The sequence below is a fragment of the Talpa europaea genome (genome assembly GCF_964194135.1).
Source record: "Talpa europaea genome assembly, chromosome: 10".
In the NCBI taxonomy this organism is placed as follows: Eukaryota; Metazoa; Chordata; class Mammalia; order Eulipotyphla; family Talpidae; genus Talpa; species Talpa europaea.
This window is the reverse complement of record NC_140077.1, coordinates 117,962,727-117,975,510: the sequence shown is the minus strand read 5'-3', so window position 1 is coordinate 117,975,510 and position 12,784 is coordinate 117,962,727. Positions and strand designations below refer to the sequence as shown.

The 12,784-nt window shown below is 70.5% G+C and overlaps 1 protein-coding gene across 1 annotated transcript; it reads left to right on the top strand.

Annotated features, from left to right (window-relative positions):
- Window positions 1-763: 763 nt before the first annotated feature.
- On the top strand, window positions 764-12,571 carry BBS12 (Bardet-Biedl syndrome 12; the record flags this gene model as incomplete). Its single annotated transcript, XM_084244493.1, has 2 exons — window positions 764-1,219; window positions 10,490-12,571. The coding sequence occupies 2 exons, from the start codon at window positions 764-766 to the stop codon at window positions 12,569-12,571; spliced, it is 2,538 nt and encodes an 845-aa protein (XP_084100619.1).
- Between the last annotated feature and the right edge of the window lie 213 nt (window positions 12,572-12,784).

Below are 12,784 nucleotides of genomic sequence, written 5' to 3'. Positions count from 1 at the left end.
GCTCAGGCCGGGGCTCGCGTCCAAGGCACGCGCCGACCAGGGGCCCAGGACACACCAGGCCCTGCCGGCGCGTGTGGTCTTGAGCCGCGGGCCGTGTCCATTTTGCCCACCGTCCTTCCTCGAACTCCGAAGGCCAGTCTCTCCAAAGCCAGCACCCCCCAGGCGAGCCGCTTCGGACACAAACCCAGGGTTCAGACAGGACGCGGGGGGCTGGATGGGGCGGGCCCCAGATCCCCAGAGCTGCCCCCAGCCTCCCGCCAGCGCCTGACACGGAACCAGAGGTTCTGGTCCTGTTACAGGGCAGCCCCGATATAGAACGGGGTTCCTGGCTGTGGGTCCTCACCCGTGCGCTTCCAAGGGACTTATGAATACTCCACTGCAGGACACACAGAAGGTTCACAAAAGGTTTATTTACAAGGGAAAGGGAATTAAGGAAATGTACAACTCAGGGAGAAAATAGGGAAATAAAGTCTTTCACGCGTGCGACCCGATCCGCTGACCTGGAAACCCAGCAGCACCTGAGAGTGGCCGAGAGCCGCGAGCTGGCGCAGAGCCAGAAGGGGACCCCCCAAGGCCCACGTGTCTGGCTTTATCCCAACCTGGCCGCTGAACCCCACCCTCAGGCCCCAGCCACCTTCCCTCTGGTGGGGACGGGATTTGTCTCTCCCAGTGTCCTGACGGCTTTGGTCTGGAGTGGGGTGGGGACCCCAAAGCCTGCATGGGGTTAGCTCGGCACATCCTTTCCCCCAACCGTCCCGCCGCCATGGCTGGCTGCGGGCTGAGGCCGGGGACGCGGCGCACCGACCAGACGCGGACCGCCCGTCCCGCCGCTCCAGGGAACCGAGTTCTAAGACGCCCTGGAGCTGGGGCTGTGACGCCTTCCACCGGGCGGCCCTGCTGCCGGGACCGACGCCCTTGCCACCCCCTGAGCGGCCATCAGCTTGGGCGACTCTCCCTTGGCCGGGTGTGCGCTGCTCCCCACACAGGACGCCTCTGCCCGCAACTGCCCCCGGCGCGGAACGGCCTGTGCTCGTCACCCGCGGCAGGACTGCTCGGCCCGGCCCCCTCCACGCGCTCCGACCAGGCTCTCGGTGGCTTCCTCACCGGCAACGTGGCTGCGCCCTGGTTAGACCAGTGCGTCAGAGGTGGCCCCAGCGCCGCGGCCTCCCGCGGCTCCCAGGGACGCGTGCGTGTGACTGACGAGTGTGAGCCGGCGAGTGTGAGCTGACCTGGCAGCGAGGGTGGCGCCCTCGCTCACGTGGGGGCAGGGGCGGGGCCCGGGGCGGGTCCCCCTGCCTGTGTCCGGGAAGGGCCACGGGCTACGGGGCCCAGGTCCAGGCCTGGCTCCGGAGCCCTGGCCGAGGCGTCTTCCCAGCTGGGGCTGGGACGCTCCTGGAGAGGGAGATGAGCACAGCACCCCCAGGAGAGCGCTGTGGGCAGAGCAGAAGTCGGTCAGCGAGGGGGGCAGTTCCACCAGGGGCCGCCCCGAGCCGCCGACGCCCTGAGCTCCAGGGAGGCTGCCAGGCCTGCTCCATGCACGGTGCGGTGGCCTCCGGCGGAGCCCGGGTGGCCACTCTCCGTGGCAAAGAGGACTCACCGCCCAGTGTCCCCGAGCGGTTCAGGAGTCAGCTCGGTCTCACGACATTGAAATGGTTTCCGCGTTCCTGTTGCCCGATTAACGCAGGTCCCTGCTCTGGGAGCCTGGGCTGGAGCCCAGGAAGGTGTGGAAGGTGGGTCTGGGCTGGCCTGAGCTGCCCCGGGCAATGCAGAGGGGGCAGGAGCTGCTGAAACAGGCCGTGGTGTTGGCCTCGTGGCCGACGCCCCCCAGGCCAGCGGGACTCAGCCAGCTCTGGGGTGGAGTCACAGGGAGAAGTGGCCTCAGCTCCACGCGGTCACAGCCCCCCAGGCAGGCGCCACACCTCACAGGCCGGCCCGCAGGCCAGCAGCCGTCCATCGGGAGGCCAGCAGGGCAGCCCAGCCCGCGTCAGGCCTGTCCTTCCAGCTGGGCTCCGTGGGGCACCGGCGCAGGCATCGGCTGTGTCGCGCCTGCAGTTCCCCGCCGGAGGGGGTGCCGGGCAGGGCAGCCGTGCCAGTGTCCTCCTGCCGCCCGGTGGCCCAGACCCGGCGCTGTCCCAGTGGGAGGCTGCTGAGAAGGGAGGGGAAGGCCGGCCCTCGGCCGGAGCTGGGTGGGCGCCTCGCTGCTGGAGCCCCCCTGTGCGTGAGTGTGCTTGCACGCGCGTGTGGCAATGCCTCTCCAGCGTGTTTCCTGTGGCTGGGCAGAGTGATGCAATGGGTCACAAGACAGCCAGGAAGGAAGTCTCAGGTACAGGCCTTGACTCCGGGTTTCGGTTTGATTAACAGATGGAATTCCACGCAGCGGAAAGTTGTGGGGGCGGCCCCCTGGCGAGGGCCCCTCCCCACCGTGTGGAGCCCCTCGCCCCGCTGCCAGGCTCCTCCCAAGCCGCCGTGGGGGGGCCACCCGCTCCCCGTATCTCTCTCAAAGGAATTCTCCTCTGAGGACAGCGAGTGTGGGTTCTTCCTGAAGAGAAACCACTGAGATTCACCTCAGCGCGGGCTGATCCTTGTGCGTATGGCCGTGACGGGGACGTCGGATCCGCTGCCCTCGTAAGCGCAGTATTTTGGAAAGTTCTGCGTGACCTAATTTTGGTTAACTGGAAAGAGATCTCAGGCAGGCGGTGTTTGAAGTGGCCGAAAGCTCGCAGGGCACTTTCTTTCCAGCTAACCCTGAAACGTTGAAACAAGAGTTAGTGAAAAACAAGAAGACGTACATCCAACTTTCTTCTTCACTTCCAGAACAGCCATAAACCCCGCAGCTCAGCTGCGAGCCCCTTTCTGCCTCGCTGGTTTTGTGCTCAGAGCACCAGCTGGTGCGCACCGCGCCGTCCGCTCACACACGTCATTCCACACGCCCAGTGGCCCCGGGGGGTGGGCGTGTGGGCCAGGCTCCGCAGGGGAGTGGGCCCGGGGACACGCCGGCCCCGTCCAGGTGCCTGCCCGCCCGGGGGCTGCGGTGCCGGCTTCAGGGCGGCCACCTGTGCCTCGAGGAGTTTCCGGGGAATGTGCCAAAACAGGGAACACACCCACCCTGTGGGCTGGACATGGCTCAGAGGAGCTTCACTCAGCAGCATGGGGCGTCCCGCCCGGGGCTCCGTCCCTCCTGTCAGGGGTGGTCCTGATGAGACACAGATGTCGGCCACGGTGCGGGGGGGGGGGGGGGGCACACCCAGCTGGCCCGCCGAGGACCCTCCTGTCATGGGGGCTCGCCCTCAGCCCAGAGCCTCAGTGGCCCCCGCAGCCCCTGCCAGCCCCCTGGGCGGCCCTTCTGTTGGGGCGGGCTCCGAGGGGCTGCCCGACGCCGCGCCGGGCACCCGCCTGCGTGCCTCGGGAGCCACCTGCGCCGTCACGTCCCCTGAGTGTGACACGCTCGCGCGTTCAGCCTGACACACCGCGCTCGCCGTCGGGGAGGCCGGCCGCGGTGGGGTCGCCCCAGACAGCTGAGTGAGCGCGGGGGCCTCGGGCCCGGACGCTTTGCCAGAGTGATTCAGGAAGCCGTTGCTAAGAAAGCGTGATTCACCGTAGAAAGTTAAGTGGGGACTCAACTTGAAATATGACGTGCAAACCATAAATTAAAAGTTTAACAAAAAAGAAAAGTCCCTTGTGGTTGCTTTTCTTGCAGCTGAGCCTCACCTTACTAGAAACGGGCGGGCGCCCCGGTCCCCGGGCGGCTCCGCGGCGCGGGCTTTCTAGAAGCCCCGCGATTCATTTCCATACTCCATTTCTCCTTTTCCTCCCGTCCCCACCTGCGCCTCCCTCCCTCCCCCGCGCCTCCTCCATGTTTTCACCTGGGCGCTGCTGACACGCGTTCAGGGAAGTCCAGGTTTGTGTGTGGCACGAGTCAGCGTCTGTGGCACGGGGCTCGCGCTGGCTTTCGGGGCCTCGCCTGCGTGCGGGGCGCCCACACGGGGTGGGGGGCCGCGTCGGGGCCCAGGTGGCAGGGCCGGCCCAGCCTCCTGCCGCATGGGTGCCGGGTTCCCAGAGTGACGGCCAGCGGGTGCTGCTTGCGCTCTGCATGCGTGTGCGGGGCACGTGTGCACGGTGCATTGTGTGTGCTGTGTGTACATGTGTGCGGTCTGTACATGTGTGCTCTGTGTGTGTACATGTGTGTTGCAGTACTGTATGCGCGTGTCGTGTTTCGTGCATGTGTGTGCTGTGTGCGTGCATGCGTGCGCGGCATGTACATGCGTGCTGCATGTCTGAGGGCTGGGACAGCAGCTGGCAGAGGGGCTGCGGCGGAGGAGCAGCTAGAAGCTGCCAGCTTTTCAGGTCACTGTCCCTAAATTCTTAATCAGGCGGAGGCTGTGCGGGGCCTTCGCGGTGCGGCTGGGGCCCAGCCTTTCTCCATCAGCCGCTGTGCTGGTGCGGGCACTCAGGCTGGTGTGGAGAGGGAGGCTTCTGGCCACTTTTGGGGGGTCTCGGGACCTGGGGGTGGTGACGCTCTGGGGGTTGTGCTGAGGAGAGGGAGCTGAGTGGAGCTGCCGCGGGAGGGGCCCCAGCGCTGCCTTTTCCGGGACGCGGAGGAAGGGCCGGGCCAGGGTGGGACCGGGTCCGAGCCCAGCCCCGGGCCCAGCTTGTGTGCACAGTCAGGCCAGAGGGGCCTGGCCAGGCGCTGCCACCCTCCTGGCGCCCTAGGGCATGCGGAGGGCGCTGGGCCAGGTTGGGCCAGGGAACGCTGGAGAGTGCTCAGAGGGAGACATTTCGCAGGACCCAGCCACCGCTGAGGAGGCTCATTTAGCTTTTAAGAATTTAAGGACACCCTAAAGGGGTCTTGCAGCCCCTCGTTGTCTAAAGTAAATGCGCTAGGAAATGGGGGGCGCCTGCCTTTCTGGACTGGAGGGGAGTTTCCTATGTTTGATCTGTGCCCCCAACACCCGGCAGCTGGCCTTCCCGGCCCCCGCTTGAACTCCACGTGGGTCGGCAGTGGCTGGGCTCCTGGGGCCTCCCTGGTTTGGGGGCGCCTGCGTGCGGAACCCCAGGGCCGGGGGAGCTGCAGGGAGCCACCTGTCCCGCTGCGTCCCCACAGCTCTGCTGCGTGAGCGCTCCCAGACATGGCAGGGCCCGGCCCCGGCCCTCCGGCCTCGGCCCTCTGGCCTCAGAGGGGTCACGAAACAGTCAAGGCGCTTTTGTTCTGACCCCACCGGGAGCCCCCCTCACTCTTGAGACCTGGGCACGTGCTCGGCCGTCAGAGGGGGGTCCACGCTCCTGCGTGATGCCGGGCGTCTGAGGCAGTCGGGACCCTGAGAGCCTGCAGGCACCCCTCGCCTCTCAGGTCTCAGGGTGCCTCTGGACAGGGCCTTCCACCCCGCGGGCAGCGGCTCCTGCTTAAAGGCTGCGTGGCAGGACGATTCTAACAAGACCCCGATCTTTGGTGCTGGATTTATGTTTTGGTCACTGATGTTGGGATCGGTCCCTGCCTCCCGGCCCTTTCTTCCCCACAGTCGTCTGTGGATGCATAAGCCAGCTCCTGTTTGTGTGGACCCCCAACAGTGAGAGCCTGGGGTCCACTAGGCCACGTCTGCCCCTTGGCATGCTAACTGGAAGCTCAGGGGCACAGTGAGGGTGAGGGACGGGGTTAGAAGTGGGTCCCAAAGAACGGGGCATGGCACGCAGGGGAGAGGCAGGTGGGAAGTGCCCCGAGGAGCGCGGGTGACGGCGTGGAGAGCCAGTCCTGCTCGGCGGCCTGGGCACCTGATGTCCCTGCGGCCAACGAGGAGTGTGGGCTGGCGGCCCCTGAGACCTCCAGCGGGTATCTTGCTCCTCTGGTTCCAGGGTCACCGCCGCGTGTGTGGCTGCGCCCCAGGGACCCTGAGTCTCCGGCTGGGCCTCGGGGTCCGTTCTGCCGGGTGCTGGGACTCCGACTCCTGAGTCATCTGTACTTGTCACAATCGGCCCAAACCACGAGTGCGCCTCAGGCAACCTGCGCCTGAAATTAAACCCCAGGCGAGTTCTGGGCGTCCGGGCTGCGTGGGCGAGCACAGCCCCAGCAGCCGCTCCAGCGCGGCGGCCACACAGCCCCGCAGGCACGAGAGCCGGCTCCGGAGCCCAGCGCGCCCGGCAGTGGTCGTTCTCGGCCCAGTGGACTCAGGAAGGGCGTCCACCTGCCTGCAGGGGATGCTGAGGACTGCCAGGGCCGTCCACGGAGGCTGCACGCCCTGGGGTCTGGCCCCTTCACCCCGGCTGGGGCGGTTCGTGCACCCCATTGCTGACTGACTTCGGGGCGCCTCTTTGGGGCTCCCCTATGCACAAAATCCACTTTTCTCCTGTTGATCTGTCATATGTCAACTTAATTACTAGGCCGGCCAAAGAACCTAGGAGGAAGGGAAGGAAACCGTTCCCTGCAGCCCGAGAGTGTTTCCTGACTTCCTCCCCCCGCGCGGCCGTGGACGACGTGCTGAGGTCACGCCCGGCTCAGCGCGAGTGTCTGTCGAATGAATGACCGAACGGTCTTTCCCTTCTCTGCACACAGAGTCTGGCGTCCTAAAAAGCCTCCACCTGTTGTTATTTTCCTCGGCCATGTTTCGGGTGTGCACGCTGAGTAATGATGATGTGTCGCTGATGCTTTTTGAGGATAAACATTCTGCTTTGTAGATTTTATCAGGTAAAACCCCACTGAGTTTAGAAATCAGCACCGAAACTTTTTTATTTAAATTTGTTTATTCTCACTTGGATGGTCTCCGTCTACCTAGAACGATGTTGAGGGTAAAACATAGAAACAATCGCATTTCTTTGTTTCAGTCTCTCTTTCCTTTCATCCTAGTCATTTCTGTAGAGCCGGCGAGATGCCGGGGAGGCTCTGGGGGCCGCACCTACACCCCGACCTGCCCAGGAAGCCGCGCACCTGGCCCGGTGAGTGGGGGCGGCCGGGGGCACTTCCTGCCCCGCGCAGGGTGCGGCCCAGGGGCCCAGGGGCGGCGCCGAGGGGTCCAGGCCCGAGGGGTCCATGCGGGCGCAGGGGCTCGCGCTGTAACTGGCGTGGACAGCCCCGGGCGGCTCCGCAGGGCCCTTCCCAGGCAGAAGGTGTGACTCAGGGGCCGGCAGTGGCCAAGCTGGACCCCGCCCCGAGGCTGAAAGGACGCGAGTTCAAGACCCCCGCGAGGGCCGCGCTGCCCCTTGAGTTAGAGGCCACCAGGGCGGGCCCGGCCCCCCCAGGTCCCCCCTCCGGGGACAGTCCCGGTGAGACGGGGCTCCGCAGACCTGCTCCCTCCCCGGGGCCCAGCCCCGCCCGGGGTGGGGGGCTCCCAGGGGAAGGGGGCGCTCCCAGCGCTCAGAGAAGCCCCAGCTTGGCTCCCGGCCAGGAGGGGCGCGCCCGGGCAGGGGGAGCAGCAAGGGGGGCGCCTGCGGGCGGGGGTCAGCCGGGCGCGTCTTCAAGGGAAATTAAACGCGGGACCTGCGGGGGGGGGGGGGGGACCGGCTCTGCGCCGTCCAGCCCCGTCCAGCCCCGAGAGGGACAGCGCCGCGGGCTCCCCGCTCCCCGCAGGCGCCGCGGGGAGGACGCGCGGCCCGCTCAGGTCTGTGGGGTCCGCGGCCGGGGCGCCGCGCCCGGTGAGCTGGGGGGCCCGGCCGGCACCGCCCCCCGCCCCGTCCAGTCTCAGAGCCGGGCGGCCGCGCCTCCCGCCTCCCAGCCACGCGCCCCGCCGGCCTGGCCTCTCCCCGCCGGCCCCCCCCCCCCGCCGGGCTCCCCCCCCCCCGCCGGGCTCCCCCCCCCGCCCCCCCCCCTGCCGGCCTCGCTCCCGGGCGCGGTCGACAGACGCTTCTCCCGAGGCCCGGCCCGCGCCCCCCGGGGCCCCCCCAGACCTCCCCAGGCCGGGGGCGGGCGCGGCCCAGGCCCCTCCCGACTCGGGCAGCGTCGGCTGAGGTGAGAGACGCGCGCGGGGTGACGCCCCAGGCCCCCCGGGCCGCGTTCGGACCCCCCAGGCCGCACCTCGGCGGCCGCGCGCGCCCCCTGGTGGGAGCCGCCCAGGGCCCGGGCCTCGCCGCCCCGACCCTCGGGCTCCGGGGCCCCCGGGGCGGGGCCGCCGCGCTGGACCGTGGCCGTCCCGCGCCCCCCGGGGCTGCTCTGAGCGGGCCTCGGCGACGCCCCGACTGTCCCGACGCCCCCGTCCGCGGCCGGCCGCAGGGGCGCGTCCAGTCCTTCCCCCCCGCAGGCGTGTCCGGTCCTGTCCCCCCCCCGCGGGCGTGTCCGGTCCTGTCCCCCCCCGCGGGCGTGTCCGGTCCTGTCCCCCCCGCGGGCGTGTCCGGTCCTGTCCCCCCCGCGGGCGTGTCCGGTCCTGTCCCCCCCCCGCGGGCGTGTCCGGTCCTGTCCCCCCCCGCAGGCGTGTCCGGTCCTGTCCCCCCCGCGGGCGTGTCCGGTCCTGTCCCCCCCGCGGGCGTGTCCGGTCCTGTCCCCCCCCGCGGGCGTGTCCGGTCCTGTCCCCCCCGCGGGCGTGTCCGGTCCTGTCCCCCCCGCGGGCGTGTCCGGTCCTGTCCCCCCCCGCGGGCGTGTCCGGTCCTGTCCCCCCCCCGCGGGCGTGTCCGGTCCTGTCCCCCCCGCGGGCGTGTCCGGTCCTGTCCCCCCCGCGGGCGTGTCCGGTCCTGTCCCCCCCCCGCGGGCGTGTCCGGTCCTGTCCCCCCCCCGCGGGCGTGTCCGGTCCTGTCCCCCCCGCGGGCGTGTCCGGTCCTGTCCCCCCCGCGGGCGTGTCCGGTCCTGTCCCCCCCGCGGGCGTGTCCGGTCCTGTCCCCCCCCCCGCGGGCGTGTCCTGTCCCCCCCCCGCGGGCGTGTCCGGTCCTGTCCCCCCCCGCGGGCGTGTCCGGTCCTGTCCCCCCCCGCGGGCGTGTCCGGTCCTGTCCCCCCCCGCGGGCGTGTCCGGTCCTGTCCCCCCCCGCGGGCGTGTCGGGCCGCCCCACTCCCGAGCCGGGGCGCTGCGCCCCACCAAGAACCTGGCCGCGGCCGGACGCCGGTTCCCTCTGACCTTCCAGAAGGTTCGGCCCGGCCCCCGCCCGCGGCGCCCTCCTGACTGGCGGGCCGGGCCAGCCTCGGGGTCCCCGCAGCTCGGGCCTCCCGCCCCGCCGCCCCGGCTGCCCGCCAGCGCCGTCTCGCGGGGGGGCTCGTCCCGGGCGCCGGGCCCCGAAGAGCCTCTCCCCGCGCCGCCCCGTCCCGAGGCCCAGGGCCCACCCCGGGCCCGCGCCCCCCGCCCCCACCCCCGCGCCCCGACCCCCGCGCCCCCCGCCCCCCGCGCACCCCGGCCCCTGATCCCCGCGCCCCTGACCCTCGCCCCTCGACACGCGCCCCCGACCCCCGAACCCCCGCGCCCCGAACCCGCCCCCCGACCCCCCGACCCGCGCGCCCCGGACCCTCGCCCCTCGCCCCCCAACCCGCGCTCCCGGACACGCGCGCCCGGACCCCCGCGCCCCCCGACCCCCGCGCCCTGACTGACCCTCGCCCCCCGACACGCGCCCCCCGGGGCCCGCCGCAGCGTCGCGGCTCGCAGGCCGTTGCTAGGGCCGCCGCAGCTCGCCCCGCGGCCGTTGCTAGGGCCGCTCTCGGCCTCCGCCGATGGCGTCACGCCCGCCTTTCCCGCCCTCCGTGAGGCGGAACTTCCGGCCGGTTTCCAGCGCCCGGGCGCGCACCGAGCGGGGGCGGCGCGGGGGGCGGAGGCCAGGTTGGTGCCGGGGGGCGCGGGGGCGCGGTGCTCGCGACCGCGATGTGGGGAGACGCGCGGGGACGGCCGCCCTCGGGCCCCCTGCTCGGTCGCGCGGAGCCCGGCACGGGGGCGGGGCCAGGGCCGGGGGGGGGCCGGGGCGCGGCCCAAAGCCGGCGGGGGCGGGGCCTGAGGGGCGGGACAGGGGCGGGGCCAGAGGACTGGGGGCGGGGCCGGGGAGGGGGCGCGGCCCAAAGCCGGGCTGGGGGCGGGACGGGAGGGGCGGGGCCAGAGGACTGGGGGAGGGGGCGCGGCCCAAAGCCGGGCTGGGGCGGGGGCTGAGGGGGCGGGTCGGGGGCGGAGCCAGAGGACTGGGGGTGGGACCGGGGCCTGAGGGGGCGGGTCGGGGGCGGTGCCAGAGGACTGGGGTGGGGCCGGGGCCGGGCGGGGCGGGGCCTGAGGCGGGCGGGGCGGGGCCTGAGGCGGGCGGGGCGGGGCGGGCCCAGTACTCCCGCCTCCTCGCTGAGCCGGCCCCGCCTCTGGTCCAGCCTCAGCCCGGAGCGCTCCAGTCCGGGGCTCCCAGCCCGGAGCCGAGCTGCCCGCCCTCCTGCTGGCCACTCGGCGGGCCTGGGCCTGGCTTGGGCCTGCTTCCTGGAAGCACCTGGTCGCCGGCCCCTGGTCGCGGGGCTCGGGGGTCGGTGTCTCCAGCATCCTCCCGTGCCGGCCGGGCTGCCTGAGGCAGGCGGGGTCCACCGTGGCTCGCAGCCCGGACAACCCATCTCGTATCCCCGCAGGTGATGATCCGAGGTGAGGGCCAGGGGGTGGCCAACAGGACGCGGCACGTGGGACTTCAGCAGCTTTCGTCCTTTGCAGAGGCAGGAAGAACTTTCCTGGGCCCGGTGAAGTCTCCCAAATTCATCACAGATGGGGAGGGGCAGGAGAGCGTGCTGGTCACCTCTGCGGCCAGGCTCCTGGAGGGACTGGACCTGAGCGGCGCAGCCGGGCAGCTTCTCCGGGAAGCCATCCTGGCACACAGGGACATCTACGGGACTGGGGTCAGCACCCTGCTGTTCCTCGTGGGCGCCTGGAGCGCCGCGGCTGAGGAGTGTCTGAACCTGGGCGTGCCCGCCCCTGTCATCGCCACGGTGATGGAGGAGGGCTTGAATGTCTGCATGGACGCAGCCATCTCCCTCCAGGCCCCTCTCCACCAGGTCTCCGCCCACCTGGACAGCACATGGACGCTCTCTGCTCCGGAGACTTGCGGTGTCAGCCTGTGCCCATGTCCCCCCATGGCGCCCAGTCCCGGCCAGCTGCAGGGAGAGCCTGCTGTGGGCCACCTCGCCGCGCGGTCACCGGCCCTCCCCCGTCTCCCTGGCACTCATGTCCAGTCTCCTACACTCCACAGAAGGCAGACTGAGACCAAGAGAAGTGCGTCTGGAACCCCGAGAGACAGTCTGCCCGTGGGGGCCCGCTCCAGAGAGCCAGCCCTGACCCGCAGCCGGCACTTCTGGGGGGCAGGTGGCGGTGAGCGGGCCAGCCAGCCCCAGGGTGCAGGGGTCTGCAGCGCGGCCATGGAACTGGGCCTGAGCCACGGAGACCCCAGCAGCATGCGGCTGGCAGGAGCTGCAGCCCGGCTGCAGGGCCAGAGTGCCCCAGCGCCCCGGGACGGCACCCCGGCCTGTGCATTCGACCTCGCTCGGGTGGTCACGTGCTGCTTGCCAGGCCTGCCCGAAGCTGCTTCTCACGTCTGCCCGGGCTATGTAGCTGTCGTGCCGGTCGCCAGTGCCACTGTGGCCCAGGAGCTGCAGGGCCGGCCCTTGCAGGTCGTTCTCCTCGAAGGCGATCTCACAGAAAGCTACCGCCACCCGGGGTTCAACCCATCTGCGAATATCAGGACTGTGCTGGGCGGCACACGGGGGTTGCAGGACAGCACCGAGGAGCCCTGGGTAGATTGTATCTTGCGGGTGCTGGCCCAGTTCCACGTGGACGTGGTGCTGGCACGGGGGCACGTGCCCGAGCCACTTGCTGAGAGGTGCGCTCACAGCGGGCGGCTGGCGGTGGGGGCAGTGGGCGGCCGCGTGCTGCAGGCTTTCGCAGAGGCTTCGGGAGCCACGCAGGTGGCCTACCTCACGCAGGTGGACGGAGGCTGTGTGGGCAGTGGTGTGCGCGTGGCCCCCTGGTGCAGCGGTGCTGTGGGAGCTGCGGCTGGGGTGGCGGTCACGCTGCACGCGGAAGGGATGCGCCTGGTCACGGCTGTACTGACCAGCCCCATGGCTGTACAGATGCAGAGCAGGGCCGACCGCTTCTGGGCCTGTGCCTGCCGCCTGTACCACGCGCTGCGGGAGCAGAAGGTCTTCCTGGGCGGGGGCGCCCTGGAGCTTTGGTGTCTTCGCCAACTCCAGACCCTGGCAGAGCAGGCAGGCGAGGGCAGGCCTGCCTGCTGTGGGGGCCTCCCAAGTGCCGCCTCCTGGCTGGCATCCTCACTGGCGCAGTACAGGCCCGCCGTGCTGGGCGGCCTGGCCCACGGCTGGCACCGCTATCTGTGCGCCCTCCTCTGCAACACCGCCCGCTGCTCGTCAGAGCTGGAAGCCAGTTCGCTCGTCCAGCGCCAGCTGCAGAGGGTCACGCGCTCCTGCTCACCTCCTGCCGGCGTGTTTAGTGAAAGCAACGAGCCCAGTGCTGGGAGAATGGATGCAGGCGCCTGTGCCCTGGGGGAGGCGCCAGGGGTCTTTGACGCCATCACACCCAAGCTGGAGGCCTGGCGCCGTGCTCTGGACGTGGTGCTGCTGGTGCTGCAGACAGACAGTGAGGTGGTCACTGGGCCTGGGCGCACGCAGCTCAGTCCCCAGGGCCCAGAGGGCCTGTTGTTCCTGTAGCATTGCTGCCTGAGTCTTTGCAAGGTCGTCCGGGGTAGCGCGGCTGCTGACAGACTCCCTGATGGCCGCGTCGAAGCCCCTGGATTCCAGCTGTCCCCAAGAGGAAAACAGCGGAGTCTGAGACTTTGGCTGCTTCATGCTGACCACTGAGCCCGCGCTGGCCCTCAGGCACCCGGGAACACATGATGCAGGGAGAGCGGCTGTGCCGCCCCA